Below are 21,091 nucleotides of genomic sequence, written 5' to 3'. Positions count from 1 at the left end.
CCCTTGCCGTTAGCGGTATCATTTCTCATCCCTGACTCTCTCCGTCGGGCTGCCGACATGCTTTCATACCTTTTGGGTTTTAGGAAAGCCGGGCGACGGTGATTTTGTCCCTGCTCGGGCTCATGAGGGTTGAGGCGGTTGCGTTGGGTGCCTCAGTGCATCCTGCCCACGGACACACCCATAGCGAGGGCTTAGCCTAGCGTCGACACAAAGAAAACGCAGCTTCGGCAAGAAGTGCCGTAGCACCGAGGCGGCCGCGGCATCGCCACCCACTTTGTACTTTGCTGTAGGATTGCTTTAAAAACAACAACAACAACAACAAATTTAATCCCTTCGTTGTGCTTTCGAGCATCGCACTGAGCCGTTCGGGGGGGGAAAGCATTGCGATGATGTTGTCTTGCTGCCAAGTAGGCGAGGGGAACAATAGCATCTCCCTTTTGGGCTTATTTTCAGCTTATTTTGAGCGGGTCGGTGTCTGCGCTGGGTGGGGCTGGCTACCTTCCTGGGCGCCTCGGACTGCTTTTCAGCCATTTTTAGTCGGCTTCACACTTCCCAGCCAGCATCCAGCCTTTGTTTTGATAAAAGACAGTCTCTGTGACGCTGCTTGGTGGGCAGATTAGAGGGAGAAAAGCTCGCGGCTGATCCCGGCTGCTGGCTGCTTCGGGCAGGCTTTGTTTGAATGTATTTTTTAATGTTAAGGTGTGTTTTTATGCTGAATAAATGGTAAATGATGTTGATGCTTGCAGCAGAGTCCCTGGGAGAGAGATTACTCCATAGCATCGTCTCATTAAAGGGTCCAGGATGCTGGCAGACATAGTTTCATAAATGCAGCTCCATGCAACAGAAGCCAGAAAACCTTCCTAAAGTATTTTTTTTTGGAGAGCGGAGGGCAGGGGGAGACCTTTCGGGCAGACACTTGTCTCTAGGGAGCTTGATATTTTTACAATCTTAATTCAGCACCTAATTTTATTTACGGTCTGAGGGTTTCTTTTTTTCTAAGGAGTAGCTGGAAAGTAAACAGATTGCACTTGTTAAATGCCAGCCTCCAGCAGCTTTCCATCCCTTCATGAAGGGCTGGGCTTTTCTGTAGGATTGCATGATTCCTTAAGCTTGGATGGGAGAGCCACAACCAAACTTCAGGGTCTTTTCACCTGAGCTTTGCAGATAAACTTCCTTCTTAGGTGGGGTTTGGGTTTTTTTTTGTTTGTTTGTTTTATTTCCAAAAGGCTCAATATTTTGCTGATCCTTGTAAAAATGTTAACTTGCTGAGTCAGATTGCTGAACCACCTGTATTTAGAGGCAAACTAAGTATTTTCCCTCTTTATCAGAAAAAAAAAATATTTTTTCATAAATTAAAAAGAGGGAAATAACAAAGGGCATGCTGCTATTGTTTAATTAATAATAATAGTGGACTTTCTCTCCTGTGCTCTCCTTTTTGGAACCAAGAGGTAGATTTGCTGAAAATTAAATAACACAATATGTCCCATGCTGACTTGAAAAAAAAAGACAGATCTGAAAAAACCAACGCAGCTGAAATAAATCACTTGCCTCACTTCCACATCATTTGCATATTTTTTTTTTCTTTTTTTGGGTGGTGCTTTATGATTCAAAAATGATTCTGCAGGAAACATGAAATAGTCATAGAATATTATTTCTGTCGGCAAAATTCTTTGATCATTCCCAGATAAAATAGAAGGAATTTATAATTCAGAAGAATGAAGACTACAGACTTGATTCATTGATTCTTTTAGTATCTATTATTCATGTAGTCTCTGTCTCAGCCCAGAATATCAGTTTCATGCAAACCTAGAGTTGTATAATTTTGCCAACTTCATTATCGACGGAATTATGGTTCCTGTCTGAAAACTCTGGAATATGTCTGTGAATGTGAAGGATGCAGACACAAACCTTGGTAGATACAGAGCATATTTTAACTGAAATTATGGAAAAGCAATGTTGCGGTTAACATAAGTTTTAATTAATAAACAGTCAAGCCTGCAACTAGCTGTATCATTGGTTTGCTCTTACAGTGCTTAAAAATGGTGTAAAATTAGGTGGGGATATTGAGAAGCTGCAGGGACGCTTGGTGAAGCTTTGGCTTTGCCCCTCTCACTCAACATACTGTTACTTTCCTTGCAATGAAGCAATTGATGCTGCTACCTACAGTTAGAAATATTGCAACATGTTTCACCCACCCATCCTGCGGGTACGGCGTGATTGTGTCAGTGGTAGATGACGACGCAGCCCCTCGGGGGAGCGGCAGAGTAATTCGCCCCTGCTGGGGGGCACGTGCTTCATTCAAAACGTGACCATAGGCGGCTTTGGGGAATTGCAGCTGGCTTCCACACCCAAGTCATCTTTCACACTGGAAGGTGATGCATTTGAAGGAGGCTGGGATGGAGCCATGCATAATGCATGAACGTGCAGGGAAGCGTCTCCGACTGGGCATGCTGGTCGATGTAGGCCTTCGTGTAACAATCCATAGCCAGTGCCAGCCGCGTGACGCATCGCAGTGTGCAGCTTCCAGAGGGGAGCTGCTGGGTGAGGTGTGTCTCCAGGTTGAGGTGGTGGAGAAAGTCTCTCTGCCATCCTCAGAGACTTGCCATCCTCAGCAGGACTCATCCTCACACCTTGCTGGAGAGGTTTCTCTGGATTAGGAAGGTCTTTGCACCCCAGCTTGGTGGAGCTATTTGATGTCAGTACACAGGTCCCCATGAGTATTGTCTCTTCCTGTATTTCTTTTATGTGCCAGCTCTTCAGTGGTCATAAGTGACATGCTTGTTCCTGCAGCTTCAACCTCGTGCAAAACTTATTAAAAAACAAAATGTGAAAGATCTAGAGAAAAAGACCTCTGAACCGTTCATAGGAATGATCCTAAATGTTATCCACATCATAATTATAACTTAATGTGGAAAAGAACTGCAGACTTCATCAAATCCATCTGGCTGACATAACTCCACTGGGACTGGAGTTATTGAGCAGCATTTTCTTGGCAGCTGTTTCCAGAGATTGATATATCAATTGGTTTCCAAAGGGTGCTGAGAAGCTGCACCAACTATTCATGGCAATGTTCCCCGCTTTAAGGCTGATTAAGAAGTTCAATGGCAATACTATGGAGGCATACTATTAATCTATAATCTTATTGACAGTTCTGAATTACTAATTACAGCTATTTTAATGAGACTATAGCTTCAGCCAACTGGTACCTTTGGTGCTTTCCTGAAAATACTGTGGGCTGACCTCTCAGCTGGCATCTACTTGCCTTGCTCAAATGAGGTCTCCCTCTTTTCAGCAGCTAAAGATCTGTCCCAGTAGTTGGTTCTTATGTTGAACCTTAGTAGAGTTAAAATCTCGGAACAAAGTCATCATCTGATGTAACCAATTTAGCTGATAGTTTCACAAAACTACACTAACTTATGAGGAATATACTTCCTGATTTCACAGTTGATTTCCTGTGAAATTGGAATGAAATTTGCCAAGATTTTTTTTTTCCACTTTCAGATTTGCTTTCAATTTTTTGTCACTGCTGCAGAAATTGTATCAATCCTTCCTCAAGCACATTCCTGTTGATGGCAATACACTAAAAAATCAAGAGCTTAAAGTTAGAGGACAAACTCTCTTAAAGAAGCTTCACACTGTTCGACTGCCAACCATCCCAACAAACACCTTGGCCTAGGTGGTATCAAAAAAATCAGAGAGATTTCAATAGCTCTGCCAAAATGTGCTCTGCACATGTGCTGTGCCATGTCTGAATGTAATTTTTTTTCTTTTCTTTTAAGAACAGAGGCACAATATTCTTTCACTGCCAGAACAAGGAGAAAATTCCTCCAAGTACGATTATTTTAAGGTATTCCCTGAGAAGTAATTTAAACTCTAGCAAGAGGGTGATGATGGGGCAGCAGCTGAAGGCAACACTGGAGAGCTGCTTTTGCTTTTATTAGGTCTCTGGGAAGTGAATTTTGGTGAGGCTTTTTTTGATATCAGAAGGGATATACTATCCACGTCATATTTAATCCTCACAAATAACATAGGTCAGAGCCATTCATTTTGAAAATTTGCAGATTTTCAAATGTTTGGATAGAGTTAGGAAGGGTCCTGATCTGTTGTTTTGGTCCAGGACTGTCTCAGGAAAATCTTAACATTTCCATAGCATTCAGGGACTCTGCTTGGTCTCCCTGGTTTCTGCTCACTTAAGGTGAGAGCAATAACATCCTCCATAGAAACTGGCCAAGGCAGGTAGTGATGTGGTTTGATGAGCACGAGGTGTGTGGAGGAGGCTTTCTCCTGCTGCTACGTTAAATCCTGGTCTTAAAGGTTCTCTCATGTCAAGATGATAATAACAGTAACAACAATAACAATAATTATATCAATAATAATAATAATAATAATGCTAAATAATACTACAATAGACTTGTGTGCAGCATGGTTGTAGAGCTGAAATTTTGTTGCCAATCCTCTTCTGTCTACCCAAGCCCACTCACATAAGGCAACCAATCAATACTTTTTTTCTCCCGTCTTAATCTTGCAGATGGAGTAGGACATGATGTAGAGGGCATCCTATATCAAGACTTTCCTTTTCCCTGGTCCTATTCCTGCTTCAGGTCTCCTCTCATCAGAGTTTGGGGACCAAGAAGGTCTGAACTTTCAGGTTGAATCTTGGGGCAGGTGCATGATAAAGACATAAAGCTGAACTGAGGACAGGAAGTTAATGGACAAAGTGGGTACGAGAGGTAGAATTATGGAGAGATCCCTCAAGGCTGGAGATAAAGGATAAGGAGAGATGCCTCATGAAAACAGCACAGATATTCTGTCTTGGCTCTGCTGTTAGTCACAGCAGTCTCCTGAAGGCACCAGACTGCTCATTAAGTGAAGTATCCATCTGTATTACATTTGAATCAGATCTGTTGTGGGGAGAGAAGCAATGACCATGTTGGATCCTTCACTGGAGAGAACAGGGAAAGCCTGGTCCTGCAGCCTGTGGTTAAAGCTGCAAACTGGAATTTATTTTGAGCGTGAGCAATATTTACTTCTATTCAAAGACTTACAGCTTTGTTGCAATTGTTGTCAAATATTGTTGTGACAATGCTATAAACAAGATTGCCCTTCATAAATTATATTCCCTGATCTTTTCACTTCCAGTAGGTCTAGGAAATTACTTATTAAGTCTTTTATATTTATGAAGTCATAATATTATACTGTATACAGAATTAAAGGCTTTGTGTAGACAGGTTTTTCTCACTTTTCATCAATACTAATGTTACATAGGGAATGAAGCTGTACAACTCTCCTAAGGAGGCTCAATGGGGCCTCCATTATGGAGAGGGCAGCCTGATCACATCCAAGGGTGGTATTAGTATGCTGAAGAGCATGTCACCTTTTATTCGATCATCAAGGCCCATGGGCCTGATTTGAAAGCTGGGTAGAAGGGGTTTGCGCACACTTTAAATGCCGCTTGATGCATGTTCACTTTTCATACAGTTGCAGCAGAGGAAAAACTTGCAAAGTCAGAAGTAGAGAACAGAGGTTTTCAGAGGAAGGGAGGGAGAAGCTGTGGAAGATGTGGATTGTCTGTAGAATCACAGAACGCTTTGGGTTGGAAGGGACCTTCAAAGCTCATCCAGTCCAACCCCCTGCAAGGAGCAGGGACATCTCCAACCAGATCAGGTTGCTCAGACCCCTGTCCAACCTGGCCTTGACTGTTTCCATGGATGGGGCATCCACCATCTCTCTGGGCAACCTGGGCCAGTGTTCTACCAGTTTGTGCTCAGCTGATCTTCATTAATTTTAATCTGAAAATGCTTTCTTTGAGACGTGGAATGGAAAGATCTCTCTTACAAAAGTATTTTTCCAAAAACATAACATGCAAGGTGTGAGGGCATTTTAGCTACAAGTTGATTTGGATCCTCTATTCTCCCTCTGAGATCTCTGCTCAGGAGCCTTGGGCTGCAGCTGCCCCACACCACGGTGCTTCTGGGGACCACATAAACCACCCTCACCAGTCCTCACGTTTCCACCAGGTCCCAAGGACAATGGATTCAGGAGCATCCCTCCTTAGTCCTCCTGGGCAATCTCAAGTTCCTCACCCCTTGCCTCCAGCACTGCCCTTTCCAGCCCACAGGTCTCTTTTCTGTCTTTTTTTTTGATGCCAAATACCAAGGAAGCAGAAACATTTTCTGCTGAAAGCCTTGACAAGAGCTGGAAGAGCTTTCAGGCGCTTTACTCAGGAGCAGTTCCTTGCTGGCACAAGATTTGCATGCTGCTGCTGTTACTTACATTTGTGAGGTTGCTTTTAGCTTGCCTCGCAAACATGGGTATTTCTCAGCTACTTCTGTTAACAAGTGGTTGCTTGTATCATGGAGTTTACGTTTGTGCATCGTTAGTCTGGGAGCTGGCCCCAAATGGAGAGCTCATATTAGTTTAATGAAATTAAGCTATACCATAAAGTGTAGCTGAGACACTGATTTGGCACCCATGAAAACTTTTTTTTTTTTTTTTCAAATAGAAAGCTACTGGAACAACATTTCACAAGTTCTGCTGTCAGTTAGAAAACATGGGCAGGTGATGCTTTCAGATAAACAGCTCATCAGACATGCTTCTCCAGAAAAATTCTTCAAAGGCAGTTGCAGTGACCTGCAGCACTGCTGTCTTAGAGATGGCTGGCATGTCCTCCTCAGTAAATACAAATACTTTTGAGTCTGAGGCAGCTCTGGCAAAACCCAGAGTCCTTTCATACCTCCACAAATGAGCCAGAGCTCTGGTGTGTTGTACTGGAAAGAGTGCAAAGCGACCGACGCTGCTTCCCTCCTTCCAGGAGGCGAAAGGGAGATCGTGGAAAGCTACAGCTGCACAGCTTCTGCATGTTAATGGGCATGGTCAGGATTTTGCAGCTGAGATTTTCAAAACAGAGGGAACTCAAGCCTCAGTGAAGCTGAGGCTGCTTTCAGTGCCTGTTTTCCGAGCCCTGTGTTCAAATCCTAGCTGCAAACCTTAGGTGGTCTGAAGATGGCATTTTGGTTCTCAGAAAGGCGTCTTGTTGAGCCAGGCAGATTGACCCACTGTCCAGTTGCGTGCACATCACAGATCGACAGGCTCACGTGGCACCAGCCCCCTGCTTCATGCATATTCAGCGTGCATTGCTCAGAATCGTGCCATTGTCATCGGGTCTGGGCAGTGCCGTGCACACGCACGCTGCCTGCAACACACCCAGCACTTGCAGGACCCTTCACCACGATAGGACCTTTCATTCTTTCCCTACGGATTGACCAAAGCACTTAATTATTTTGTCATTAACTCATGCTGTGAGGGGTTCCCACTCCTTTAAAGTATCTGGGGAATGCTGTACCTGCTTAAAAGCCGGACTCAGCCCTTTTCTCAGCCTGGGCGAGCGTGGGCCCAGCGCATGCCGGCAAGCGGCTCTGCAGAGCGGTGAGTGTGTGAAGGTGTGCAGCTCCAGCTTGGCTCCTGGCCCTGCCGTCCTCATACTCACTGTGTGAGGGGAGGCTGGTCTGACCCTGGTCGGTCATCTCTTCAGCATGCAAAGGAAGGGGCCCAGGCATGGACAGGCAGCTACCCTTCGTCAAAGACTCAGGCCACCGTTTCTGTTTTGTGTCCTGTTGAAGTGCAGTTAAACCCATGGGGTCAGCAAGTGTTTGAGGGAGTTGTTTGCTGTCTTAATCAGTTTTGTATGAATATAGGATGAGATGAAACTCAAAGCAGACATAGAAATGTGGAGGACAACCTCATCTTTCGTTTTCATTCCTTTTCAGAATAAAAAAAAAGAGTGGATGGGGTTGATGCACCCAGTTCTGGGTTCACATGATGGTGAAGGAGCAAATTTCTCATTCCTTTGCCACTTGGTATCTATTTACAACACCAGACACCGATGTGACAGGTATTTTGCTCTGGTGTAAATGGTTGCAGGAGAAAATGGCACCCCGAGGAAGCCAGGCAAAGGATCCCAGCTAGGGGATTCTGCACCCAGTGCACCTCTGCCTGCTTTTAAGGGAGACTTGTTTATATAAGGAAATGTAGGACAAAAATATGTTTGACCACCCTCTCGGTAAAGAAGCATTTCTTTACTGAGAGGGTGCTTGAACACAGAACAGCCTTCCTAGAGAGGTGATCGATGACCCAAACCTGTCAGTGTTTAAGAGGCATTTGGACAATGCCCTTAACAACGTGCTTTAACTTTTGGTCAGCCCTGACTTGGTCAGGCAGTTGGACTAGATGATGGTTGCAGGTCCCTTCCAACTGAAATAGAAGAGTCTATCCTATCCTATCCTATCCTATCCTATCCTATCCTATCCTATCCTAGTAATGTAAAAAGCCTTTAAAGTGACTGAAGCTGTGGCTGAAGGAGCACACATGGCTCAGGTGTTTTCAGCAGCATCTAAGTTCCAGGGGAACTGATACAGCTCAAATACCTGAGGCCTGTTGGCAAAAGAAATGCTTTCTCCAGGGAAGCCCACAGACCATGGCTGGACCCCAGAAATCTTCATTGATTTCTGACTCTGAGCTCTGCTTCTCCCCCTTCCCTGCCCAAGAGCTGTGAGGTTCACCTCCCTCCTGCAATGCCTTTTGCAAGGCCATTTGGCTCATCCCCTTCTCTCTGAGGGAGAGGAGAAGGAATGGCTGTGGGAGCGGCAAATCCCGCCTGAACAGCTGGACATGGCAGCAGTGCCGCAGCTCCCCGTCCCTGCGAGGGAGATGAGGAGAAAGCAGATTTGATTCCTGCCCTTGAAAATCCTAACTGACCTACTGCAGGCGGTGGTGGGGGGGTTGTGTTCCCAGGCTGGACCTGGGCACCGGGACAGCCACATAAAAATCATTCAACTCCTATCTCCCTCCTCCATGCTGAGATTTTCCACCTAGCCCTCGGCACGCATTTTTTTCCATGCACATAGGAATATTTGCCTCAGGTCTAAGAGACACAGGATCCCTCTCTCCCAGGTCTCATTTGGCCGGCGAAAGAGGCCAGCTGCCTTTTCATCTCCTCTCTCACGCATGCACATATCCCCAGAACTGTGTCATTTGGCCTCTGTCCATCTTGCTCTGGGTTGTGGCAAGCTTTCCTTACCTGATAGAGCTTAGTAAATATTCAAGTTGTTTAATGGCAAAAAGGGGCAAGTTTCAGGATACACACACACCTGGTCAAGTTTGGCTTTGAGTCATTCAGCATCTTCCTTGCTGAGGGGAATGAGAAAATGCAGTTTGGCATCTCTCTGCATGAGAATACAGCCCGATTCCAGTCTGCAGAAATATGAGATGGAACATCCTCAAAGGAAAGAGAGTGGGCTTAGTTGCTCATTTTGGGTTTTATCATCAGTTGGGACTGACTTGGGGAACTCTACTGAATTTGGCTTTTGTATTCTTTGGCTCAGCTCTCATTTGTTTGCCTGTCTGCTGCCTGTGTCCCAGGTAGTTTTCCCCTGGTGCACGGCCTTTTTCTTTCATCAGCAGATGAGGTTCCACGTACAGCGTCCTGAGCTAGCTCACCCGTGCTCATCTCATTTAACGTGAACGTATTGTGTGATATAAAATTTAAGTATCTCAAAAAGTGAGATTTGCATAGATTTCCAATACTGTCTTCTGGTAGATGAATTTTTAAGCATAAAAATGGTCAGGGTGGGAATAGTACCTCCTGTCCAAATGCTCACTGGTGAAAGCACCCCAGTTGCTGTGCTGCAGAATTTTGCAGCGCCTTGACTGAAAAAGAGTATGAAAAATGGTAAAAACTGCACACTTGTGTTCTGGATGCAATTTTGTAAGAATGGTTTGCGAATTGTGTACTCCAGCACCTCAACAGTGTAAGCACTTTGCAGAGATCCAGCTGCAGGCTGGGTCTGCTGCTAAACTCCTTGATACAGGTGCATGCTCTGATTATGCTGTCACTGCATTTTGGAGCATTCCCTAGTCCACGCCCCTGCGTTTCTGCAGGAAGGAGACCTGGGCTTATATCTGGAAAGACTCTGGCCTGGTCCTTGATTTGTAAAGTCAGGGTCCTCCATCCCTGGCCTTCCATGTAGCCCATAGATCTACTCACGCGTGCTCATGATCACAGGTCCAGTGCTGAACGCTGACACTTAGAAATACGAAAGAGTAATTATATTGTGTATTGGTGGAGAATATAGTGGGATGTGAATGCTGCATGAAGAGAAAAGAGCTCAGTAATACAACAGCAATTTTTTGCATACAAGACCATCACTTTGAAAAGCAGTGCTAATATGTGTCATAGTAATGAGTAATATAGCTCGTTGACTCAAGGCGAATGTGCCGTAGTGACTCACAATTTCTGGAGATTAGAATGTAAAAACTACTAGGCTGGATTAGTTTTGCTTCTTTTTGTATTTGTGAATTTTTTTTTTTGGCATATTGCAGTTTGCCTCAATTTACTCTTTGTTCAGAATTATTTGACAAGTGGCATCTATGAAATCTGTCTGGCTGGTGGTGTGTTCAAGCTGTTCATGAGGACTTGTGCAGTGTGTGAAATTAAAACTGTTTTGTTTAGGTTGTCAAGAGCATGTTCTTTGGCTGGATGAAGAGTCCTCTCAGAAACAGGTTATCAGTGTAAAGAAATGAAATTCACCTTTGTGGACCGGATATTCAAGAATAATTTCATAAAATTTTGCTTTTATAGTGGCTATTCCTGATGGTAAGATTGTTTGCTGGAGGAGCTGGAATAAACTATACAAACTGGGTGAAAAACACTTTCAAAATTAGCTCATTACAAATGTAAGAATGTACTGTTTTTTCTGCACTTGCTTTGTTCTAACTAACACCTCCCATGGATCTAGACAAGGAAAGCTATCTAGCAAGCAGAAAGTTTATTTTTATGTTTCTGAGGTGGTTGGATTTACAATAGCAAAAGATTTCAAGTAGATCATTGTTTGTCATTTCCTCAGTGTGTTGCTGAAGTAACTTCACTGCTTCTGTTGAGGAGCTCCTGTTGATGCTGATATGAGCAGGAGCATCACTCCTTCCTTTACCGTCCTGCAAGCCCTCTGAGTGTTGCAGTGGCCATGGCGGCCATCCTTGATGCCCTTCCAGCTCCTGCCTTTAACATGTTCGTCTTCTCTCCCCAGCTATCGACCTGTTGTACTGGCGTGACATCAAGCAGACAGGGATTGTGTTTGGCAGCCTCCTGTTGCTGCTCTTCTCCCTGACCCAGTTCAGTGTTGTCAGCGTCGTGGCCTACCTGGCCCTCGCCGGCCTCTCAGCCACCATTAGCTTCAGAATCTACAAATCGGTCCTACAGGCTGTGCAGAAGACGGATGAGGGCCACCCCTTCAAGTGAGTGCTTTGCAGTCATGGCCAGGAGCCATTTATCTTGCAAAGGATCCATTCACAGTGGCAATTCGTGTTTCTTTAGCTGCTGCTGTTATACTGGGTAAAATTCTTTTCTTGCGCATAACAGGGGAAATTATTTTTTCTGTTGTCCAGTGTCTCAAGAGCGATAAGGCTGTATTGGCTCAGATCCTGGGACCAAAAAAAAACCAACACAAAAGCCATCATTCTCTGAGCATGGGATTTTTTTTTTGCTTAAATTCAAAAGATCCAGAAAATTTTAAGCAAACAGAGGAGAGTGGCATTAGAACTAATGATAATACAGTATCTGTGCAAGCAGGAAGGCTGTTGGTTTTGGGCACACTTTTTGGGGCATAGAGGGAAACTATTTATATCTTTTCTCCAGCACTGCTTGGTTGTGGTGTGGCAATCCATTACCCTAGGTGATGGTGCCAATGCCAGTGCCGGTGCCCTCCCCACCCTCCACAGGGTCTGGGTGTTTTGCTCCAGGAGACCAGCGATCCTTTCTCCTCTACTGTGCCAACAAGTTGGTGAACCAGGTCATGGAGCTGGTCTGGTTTGCAAATATATACCCTGGAAAAAGGTCTTGTTGGGTTGCTGCTCCTTCTGTTTCACTTGGGTTGGTTCTGAGATGCGACTCAGAGAGAGGTGCAGGGCACGTGGAGGGATGGAGGAGAGAGAAATGAGCATCGCTACCAGAGGTGACATGTGGCCAGACAGCAACTTTTTTTCCTCCAGAGGCTGCTAGCTGGAGGAGATGTCCCCTTCTGTGGCAGCAGTGTTGCACAGAAATTTGTGGGGAAACCTCCCCAGCTAGGATTTGCATTCACCTTTGGGGGAGTAAAGACGGAGATCCCACCAAGACCAGGCCTGCTTCACGTGGGGAGAGGGCAAGGCTGCAGGCGAACAGCGCCAGCACACACTCCAATTGCTCGGGGAGATGAGTCTGCAAGGTGAAGACAGAGCTGGTGGCTCTGTGCCTGCAGGAAGGGGGACACGTTGCTCCAGCGCAAAGCAATGAGGTCTGGGGAGGAGGGAGTGATGGGGTAGACAGGCATGAGTGTGGATGGCAGGTGAACCTGCCTAGGTTTGTAACTGGACCTGTGTTTCTGGCAGAGCCTACTTGGAGATGGAAATGAATCTTTCACAGGACCAGATTCAGAAATACACAGACTGTCTCCAGCTATACGTCAACAGCACAGTCAAAGAGCTGAGGAGACTCTTTCTTGTTCAGGACCTCGTGGATTCTTTAAAAGTAGGATTGCTTTAAATATTTTTAACCCCTCTCTAGAGGATCAATCTACATTTCAAAGTGCTGCTTTCCATGTTGAGAGTGTCATCATAAAACCTAGTTTTGTGTAGCTCCAATGTAAAAGTTGCTCTCCTTTTTGGTTTCCAAACCGCTTGCTTCCAGCAGTTCAGAGGTTTGGCAATCTGCATTTATTGACTCATAGTACAGGAGTTACAAAAGTTGCAGGACCAGCTTAGCCCCACTGCAGTTCTAGAAGCATCTCTGTGTTATGCTTTCTATGACTTTGCCACAAAATATTATGTTCCCCTCTAATGCCACTGTTAATCTTGAGTTCCTCTAATGGTGGCGTTTCCTGCTATGGAGGAAGGTCTTCCTTCCCTCCTTGCTGAGATAATTATTTATTTTCAGCTTTGCATCCAAGTTGATGTTCTTCGGACCAAAGGGAAGATCCTTAAGAAAGCAGACATGGCTTAGGCTGCTAAATTACTAAATATTTTTAGAAAAACGTACCCATCTCCCAGCCTCAAGAGTTTCCAGTCACTGGAATTATCACTGCAGGGTTGTGATTAACCTGTGTGGGATGACTCCTGCCATCATTAAAACTGGATGCAGAAATCTGCCTATACCATGCTCAATGCAGAGTCCTAAATGTGTGCAATTAAGCCCTAAATATAAGTGAAAGCTCAGTTAAGAGAGTGAGAAGCAGTGAACAGCGGAACAGAGAATGAGGTTTATACACTCAAAAAAAGTACCTAGTTCCTAATTTGCCTTACTTAACAAGTCCCCTTACACATTAAAAAAGGCTAATGTGCCATTATGTTAGCTAGTTAAGTGAACTAATTTTTTTTCTTATGCTGACACTGGAGTTGATTTAATGATCCATCTTTAATTTAGTTTGCAGTACTAATGTGGCTGCTGACTTACGTGGGAGCCCTCTTCAATGGCCTGACTCTTCTGATAATGGGTAAAAATCAACATTTCTTTGAAAATCTATTTTTACTTTAGCTCCCTCACGATTTCTACTTAGACAAAACAGCCTGTCATTGTTGTGCCTTCCCCACCATTAAACTATCAGCTTCTATTTCCTTTTCCAGTAAATATTCATTATTCCCATTCTGTTGTCCCCGCTGCTAGAATTAATTTGTGTTTTATGGTTTCGCCGCCGCTAGTCCCAGAGCAACGGGAAATTCCGTATCTGGGAGGTGTGAGCAAAGTTCATTTTTAATACAAAGGTCCCTGGTGGATCAGCTGACCAAGTGGCATGATATCTGTTTGAAGTAGGTCTCTTCTCTGGAGGAATTTGATCGGCAGGAATATAACAGTGTGCTCTTTTTCTCCTCAGCTGTGGTGTCTATGTTTACTCTCCCCGTTGTATATGACAAGTACCAGGTAAGTCTGTCCGCACGGTGTGGTCCGGGTGTCTGGGTGGTCCTGCCTTGTTGATGCCTGGTTGACTTGGTCTCCTTCTGCTCTTTGCAGGCACAGATTGATCAATACTTGGGACTGGTGCGGACCCACATAAACACTGTTGTGGCAAAGTGAGTTTCATGGCAAACTTGATGAGACTTGCTGTGAGGTGGCAGTGCACTGGGGGTGGCAAAGAGCTGGATGGTCCCAGGGACAACATGCCCTATGAATGATGTCCTCCCCAGCTCCTGGCATGCAACAGCGTGCGGGAGGGCACATCCCTGAAGGAACACAGTCCTTCTCAGCTGAGCGTAGACTGAGGCAGATCTGTGACCCTTCTCTCCCCTCTCCTGCCCTTTGGGGGAGCTGTGAACAAAGCCCAACCAGGGACCAATGTCCATATTTTCACTTGGCCAAGAGAAACAAGGATAAATGTGTTAACTCCCTTCCCAAGCCTGGGATTTTGCATTCAGGAACTCTGTCCTTTAGAGTTAAGAATACCTTTAATGAACAAAATGTGAATTAGAACACCACCTTGTTACAGAAAGAAAATACCTGGAAGCACTGTGATCTTGAGTGTTTCAAACCACCATGGAATGGACGGGAGACCTGGATGAAATTTTTGATGCAATCTGCTCTAGTTCCTAATGCATTGCCTGTATCAAAAACTTTTGTGGGATCCCTAAGGGCACAGTGAGGGTCTAAGCATAGTTCTCAACACTTGAGAATTACTGAAGCAGGATGGCTGCTCTGGAAGGTAGATCCATACATCTCAGTAGTTTGTATCTGTAGCTTTGAAAAAGCTGGCTGAATAAGAGGTGGCCAATGGAAGGTTACAAAATGCTGAGGTAGAGAGAGCAAGTGACCAACAGGGAGCTGCTGAGGAAACTGGGATTGTTTAGCCTGGCAAGGAGTGAGCTAAGGAGTGGTTTCCTACCAGTCTGTAAGTACTTGAGGGGAAGTTACAAGATCATAGAGCCAAACTCTTATCAGTAGCGGCAGATGTTATCACAAGAAGCAACAATGTAAATCGAGCTTAGGAGGTTGATGTTGGACATTAGGAGAAACTTTTTCACTAGGAGATTAGGACAGCACTGGAGCAGGCTACTTCTGGCAGGGAGGTGCCAGAACCTCCTTCCTTGGAGGTTTTCAAGATGCAGCAAGACAAAGCCATGGCCAACCTGATTTAACACTGGCAATGGTCCTGTCTCACAGAGAAATTTGATTCGAAGTCTTCCAGGGGTCCTTTCCAGCCAATATTTCTGTGATTCTGCAAAACCCTTAGGCTTGGGCAGGACTAAAAGTCTGTGCTGAAAATTCTTTGTTTAAACTTCGTTCCTGGCTTCCAGTAGACCATGGTAGAATAATGAAGAGGGAGAGAATGTCACTGAGCATATCCCATGGTTACAGGAACCACCAAAATCTGGGCCACTACAACCAGGGGAAGATATCTACACGCAGGTTATCACAGACCTGGTGCATATGCAAGGCAGGAGTTGGACTGGTGTGTCCTCCCCCCTACCTACACTAGGGAGGACCAAATGCAACAAACCTTCCTGACGCCAGCAGCATGGGGAAAGCTGAGCACTCACCTGGCATGGTCCCCCCACAGGCACAGCGAGCAGCTTTCTGCCCTCCACTTGAGCAGAATGTGCAACAGTGAAACACGCCTCGATGCTCACGGAATTTTTTCACCGTCAGAGTGAACGGAGAGCCCTGCAGAGGACAAGCAAGCAGAGAGGCTGCTGCAGTGGATGCTATCAGATGCTGTGTCTGCATTTTCAAAAACCAGCTGGGTGATCCTGTCAGTCACAGATCACTAAGCTGAGTCCTAAACTGCTAAGTGGCAGAGGTAATCCTTAGAAAGACTTGAAGAAAATACTTAGAAAAAAAAAAGTAGGTAAAGAAGAAGCAGTGCAAGAGAAACAAGAAACGCTACCTGTACGTGCTGCCCTTTCACATAGATGCAGACAGCATACAAGCCTGGCTCCTCAGGGCTGTAGGAAATATGGTAGGTCCCATCACCATTATCACACACTGTTGGTTTGACTGCACTACGAACAGAGAAAAGTCCAAGAGGTCAGTGACTAGCAGAAAATTGCTCTACATGTGAACCACTGTTTGGCCTAGATCTGTGGTCAGTTCCTTATCCTCAGCCTTGTTCAGCGGCTGTGAGTCTCAAGCGAGCTTAACAGGATGCACAAGCAATGCTCAAGCATTGAGTAGCTTTCACACACACCTGCTACTGGGAGCTGCAATAACCATACAAAGGAAGTCACCCAAAGCTAGCTGCGCTGCAAGGATTTGTAGCAACCTTGAGCCCTGAAAGAGCAGAAGACTCTGTAGTTCCTAATGGACTTAATTATGGACTCTGAATATTTGCACTTATGTACTTGATACCGAATGCAGAAATAAATGTTACTAAATGTAAAAGTTCTCCTCCTTCTTACCACTGGGATTATCTTGACATTTGCAAACTGGACACGTACTGTGCAGGAAGAAGCATTTTCTCTTTCTCTCTGTCTCACCTCTTGTGATCCACACACACTTTGCCCTTACAAAATGGTGCAGCTGGACAAGATCATCTGTAGTAAGTAGCTCATCTATCAGTTTCACATCTTGATGAGTACAGAAGTAGAAGAAAGGTCTTAGCGCAGAGGCAGGGTTTTTTTTTTGGTGGTGGTGCTGTTAGCAAATAACAGGAATGTGAATAATTGTCTCTTCCTCCATTTGCACATTGTGCAAATCATAGGCAACACACTACGGGAGTCCTCAGCACAACACAAAGGACTTTTCTATTTCCTTATCGTCGTGTTGCTCTCTTTTCCGAAGCTGTTGTTTGAAATCTGCTTTAAACTGTGGGATCAATACTGAACCCAGAGGCTGGGAACTGAAATAAACATTTGCTCTTGTTCAAAGGTGAAGGTTTTTAAAAATGGGCATTTGGTGTTTGAGAACCATCAGACAAGAGAAACAGCTGTTGAACATTATCTAAAGTACTTCAAAGCAAACAATTTGTTAAGTGCTGAATGATTTCACTGTTTGTGGAACATACCTGTGGAAAATATTTTTTTAAATATATAAAAATGTGAATATAAAAACATTTTCAGGCAAATTGCAGTTTTTCTCTTTTTCTATCATGAAAGTTTTTATGCAGAACTTATTTTTTTTTTCCACAGAGCACTAGATCCTTAAACACTTACCTGGACTTTTTAAATTGAAGTCTTTCCTTAGATTCGTTCATGTAATTCACCTTCATCTCAGTGACACATGGACATGGTGACATCTGTCCTGGGTCAGGCTGCAGTTGTTTGGCTGTGTATAAATGTACAACTCAAATGCGCATGAGGAGTGTGCGAAAACATCAGTATGGCTGTGGGCTAGTTAATTCTTGTGATGAGTCTCAAATACCCTTATTTTCATTTGAGGTTTATACTTAAATATTCTTCTTTGCTCTTATTTAAAAATACTAGAGCGTCTTTCAAATGTCACCTGCAGCTAGATATTTTTTCTCAATGAAAAACTGAATGCTTCAAAGTGACATACGTTACTTTTGATCAAATGGAATACGTGTACTTTGCAGCCAGGAGTTCAAATTCAGCACCTACCCCCAGCTTTATCTGTTTCTTAGACTTTCCTGCCAGTGCATTGAAATGTCCAGTATACATCCTGTATCTCCAAGGAAGACAGCACAGCCTGTGCCAGCGTCCTTGAGGGTAAAGATTGACTTTCAGAATTCTTATTACTTACAAGATGAGTGCGTGAGTCCAACATGTTAATTTTGAAAAGGAGCACATTTAATGCTGCATCCCACTGGTCCCATAAATGTGCCCTTCCCGAGCACCACCAATGCAGTTATATCCAAGAGTAGCCTTTTGCAATTTGGGAGCCTAAGCAGGATTTAAAGGCTGCGTCTCCTGCACACTTCAAAACCAAACAATATAAAACCTTCTTGCGGAGTACAAATATTCTTAAGAGCCTAAATCAAGAGACCAAGAGCCCCATTCTCATCTCCTCTGGTATCACACTCTCTCAAAACCCACAGCCCTCGACTCCAGGCCCTCATCACCCTGACTGCAGACCCACCTCTCCAACCCATACCCTTTACTTCTGTCTTTTCTCACATCCCACTTTTACAACCCATCTCCCAAACTTCCTTGCAGCCACCACAGCTTTACAGGTACTCAGCAGTAACAGCCTGCAAGTGGGCAAGTGCTGCTGAGCAGCTGGGGTGGGTTAATATTGTGAGTAGAACCAATTTGGGAGACCATACTGGGACACACGAGAAGCAGAAGACTTTAGCCAGGGTGTGGGTGGCTTGTGCTGCCCATGGCCATTGTTATGTTACTGGGATCACAGCAGCACTTCCCATGACACTTTTCAACATGGAAGCTTGGAGAAAGCCATCATACCCAAAGCTCCTGTGAGGCTTGTTTGCAAACCTCTACTAACTGATGGTCCTGCTATACAACTTGCAATGACAGAGCCCTTGTGCATACAGGGAGTGAAAGCTTGTGACGACCTTGGTATTCCCTCATAAGTGTCATTCATAAAGCAACACTATGGGGATAGATTATAACTCCATCTTTTTTATTTTTCAAACAAGTGAGGGTAAAAAAAAGGACACTATTTTAGTGTGACTACAGTAGATGGCTGAAGATACCACACTGGCTTACATTCATGAGCTGAGCTGTGCTCTGGGATACACAGGCTGTAAAGCCCTTTTGTTTCTGATCTTCATTTGCATTCAAAAAGTGGCATTTTGTGAGGGTTTCTAGCCAGGTGAAACCTAGGGAAGCAGCTCACACTGCCTGGGTAAAATGCAGGGGAGGATATTAAACCATTCTTTTGTCCTCAAAGTGTTCCTTGCCAGAGGAATCTGGACATCACACTACATGCCCAGTGCTTTACGAGTCAGCTTGTCCTGGTTCAAAGGCTGGTTTAACAAGATGTGCAAGCGTACGGCTGTTTTGAAGACCTCCCTGCCCAAGTGAGGTTGTTCAGGTGGTTGGCGTGAGGTGTGTGCTAAATAGCATGCCCAAGCAGTGTCTCTCCTCCTGTGTCTCTGAGTAGTTTTAGACGCTGATGTTCCCTTTCTGGAGAGAAAGCTGAGAGGTTGCTGAGGTGGGTGTCTCAACTGGGAGGTGTTTAGATGCAAGGATAGGTCTGGACCAGGCCTTTCCATGACTGGGAATTGGCTGGCTGATGTAAAGAAGACACATAAGAAGGTTGTGTTCTGATCTGCTCAACAAGGTGCTGACTTTTAAGGAAGATAACAGGTCTACCTGCCGAGCTTACCTTTGAAAGCCAGCTCAAATGACTTCTAATTTACACTGAAGCTGGTTTAACTCTAGCTTGAGGATATGAAATCTGGAGGGTTGTGCTGGTGGGAGAAAAAAACCTGTTAGAACATCTATACCTACAAATGTGTCCTTTTTAGTCTCTATGACTTAAAAATATCTTCTTCATGGTTTCACCTTCCAAAAATTTTATAAGCCTGCTGCTAAACTGGTGCTTGTTAAGGAGAGCTTTGGTAGTTCCTGAAGAGCTGTAAGTGCTTTATGTCACTTGAATGTCTGTCTGTGTACCTTGAAATGAATACTCAGTAATTTTTTATGTGAAATGCAAATGCTCTCTAACATCGTTGGTTTTGATTCCCTGCTTCTTGGTGCCTCAGCAGTATTCCCCTCTTCTAGCCTACCTACTTGCCTCAGAGCTGTTATTGATCTCTTTTTCTGCTTCCTCTGCTCTTTAATATTAATCTAGTGAGAGTAGGATCATAAAACACATTAGTGTCAGGAAAGCCCTGGAATGGGGAGGAGATAAGAATGATATAATATTATGTGAGCACCTAATCCAGTTAAAGATCATCTGTTTGCTTCCCCATGGCTTTTGCTGTCTCCCTGCACGCTTTCAGATGGCAGCTGGCTCCCATCCCTGTTGCGGTGGGTTACAAGTCAGTCAACTGTAAGCTTCTCAGCCGTTCCTTCTCCATATGGGCCCAGGGAAATACGCGGCAAGCCCATGTGTTTGCCCAGCGCAGCTTTGCAAACACCGAGTGTGATGTATTTCTTCCTGGCTCTTCTTAATATTTTCTCTCCTCAAGCACAAAATTAAAAGATGCGCCATCAGTGAACTTGCACGTGGGCTTCCTGGGAAGCTGGGAATCAGTGGAGTGAGGCTGCTGGCATGAAGGAGGCCGATAAGACTGGCTGGCACACACAGCCATTGCGGGACGTGACATTTGGATAAGGGTGAGACACTGACAAAAGAGTCGATAGCTGCACTGCCTGAAAGCGGAAGGAGGAATGGTCTCTAATCATTTCTGCCAGGCTTTCTTGCTGCTCAGCAAAGTGCAAAACCTTGCTCTCTGCCATGTCAGGGGAAAGCTATTGAGAGCGGATGATCCTTCTCCGTAGGAGCCCATGGAAATAGGAGTTGACTGTACGTAGGTACATGGGCTTGACCTGCTTCTCTCTCTTACCTGAGCTGTTACATTCCTTGTTTTTGGTGTTTGCTCATAAGTGAACAGTCAGGTCACCGTCTGTTGGTGCTCTCCTCTGCTCAGCATCTAATCTGAGTAACCATGGGCTAGCAAGTCAGGTGTCACTTCTACAACTGTATTTTCTTCTTTGTGTGGGGAGCAGTTTTGGGAGGAGGATGAGATCTGTAGAGCCAGAAAGGGCACCTGAGCCCCCAAACCTGCTGCAAGCCCAGCCGTCTTCACCAGCTCTACAGCTCCCCTAGCAAGAGTGCTGAATGTGGGGGACATCATTGTGTGTGCAAGGCAAGGTAAAGTTACGTGGGCAGGCAGATAACGTGGGTAGACCATTCTGTCGAGCATTCTGGCAAGCCCCCATTGACTGGGACGTGCCCGTTTCTGTGTTGCCTGTGTTCCCATCTTCCCTTCCACTCCTGCTGTGCCTCAGCCGAAATGCTGGGAGGTGATAAAGGGACTAGGATCAAAACAAGAGGATGAGGTAGAGCTGCAGAAGCAGTCTAGCTAAGAAAACCAAGAGACAACGTAGCCCTGTGCTAACATTCTCTCATTGCTTTTCCCTCCTCTCTGACCCTTAAGTAGCAAGTCAGACTCATTGCTCATGTTTACTGAATATCAAAGTGATTCAG

At 44.9% G+C, this 21,091-nt stretch overlaps 1 protein-coding gene across 1 annotated transcript in view; it reads left to right on the top strand.

Moving 5' to 3' along the window:
* Positions 1 to 14,098, top strand: part of RTN1 (reticulon 1) — a 117,630-nt gene extending 103,532 nt beyond the window's left edge. Inside the window, exons 4-8 of the mRNA XM_086748416.1 lie at positions 11,082 to 11,289; positions 12,421 to 12,559; positions 13,451 to 13,520; positions 13,899 to 13,945; positions 14,036 to 14,098. Of these exons, the coding sequence (XP_086604542.1) occupies positions 11,082 to 11,289; positions 12,421 to 12,559; positions 13,451 to 13,520; positions 13,899 to 13,945; positions 14,036 to 14,098 (527 nt within the window). The remainder of the gene's footprint in view (positions 1 to 11,081; positions 11,290 to 12,420; positions 12,560 to 13,450; positions 13,521 to 13,898; positions 13,946 to 14,035) is intronic.
* The last annotated feature ends 6,993 nt before the right edge of the window (positions 14,099 to 21,091 follow it).

This window comes from Chlamydotis macqueenii, chromosome 5, assembly GCF_036417535.1.
Source record: "Chlamydotis macqueenii isolate bChlMac1 chromosome 5, bChlMac1.mat, whole genome shotgun sequence".
Taxonomy (NCBI): domain Eukaryota; kingdom Metazoa; phylum Chordata; class Aves; order Otidiformes; family Otididae; genus Chlamydotis; species Chlamydotis macqueenii.
This window is presented reverse-complemented; position numbering and strand designations above follow the sequence as displayed.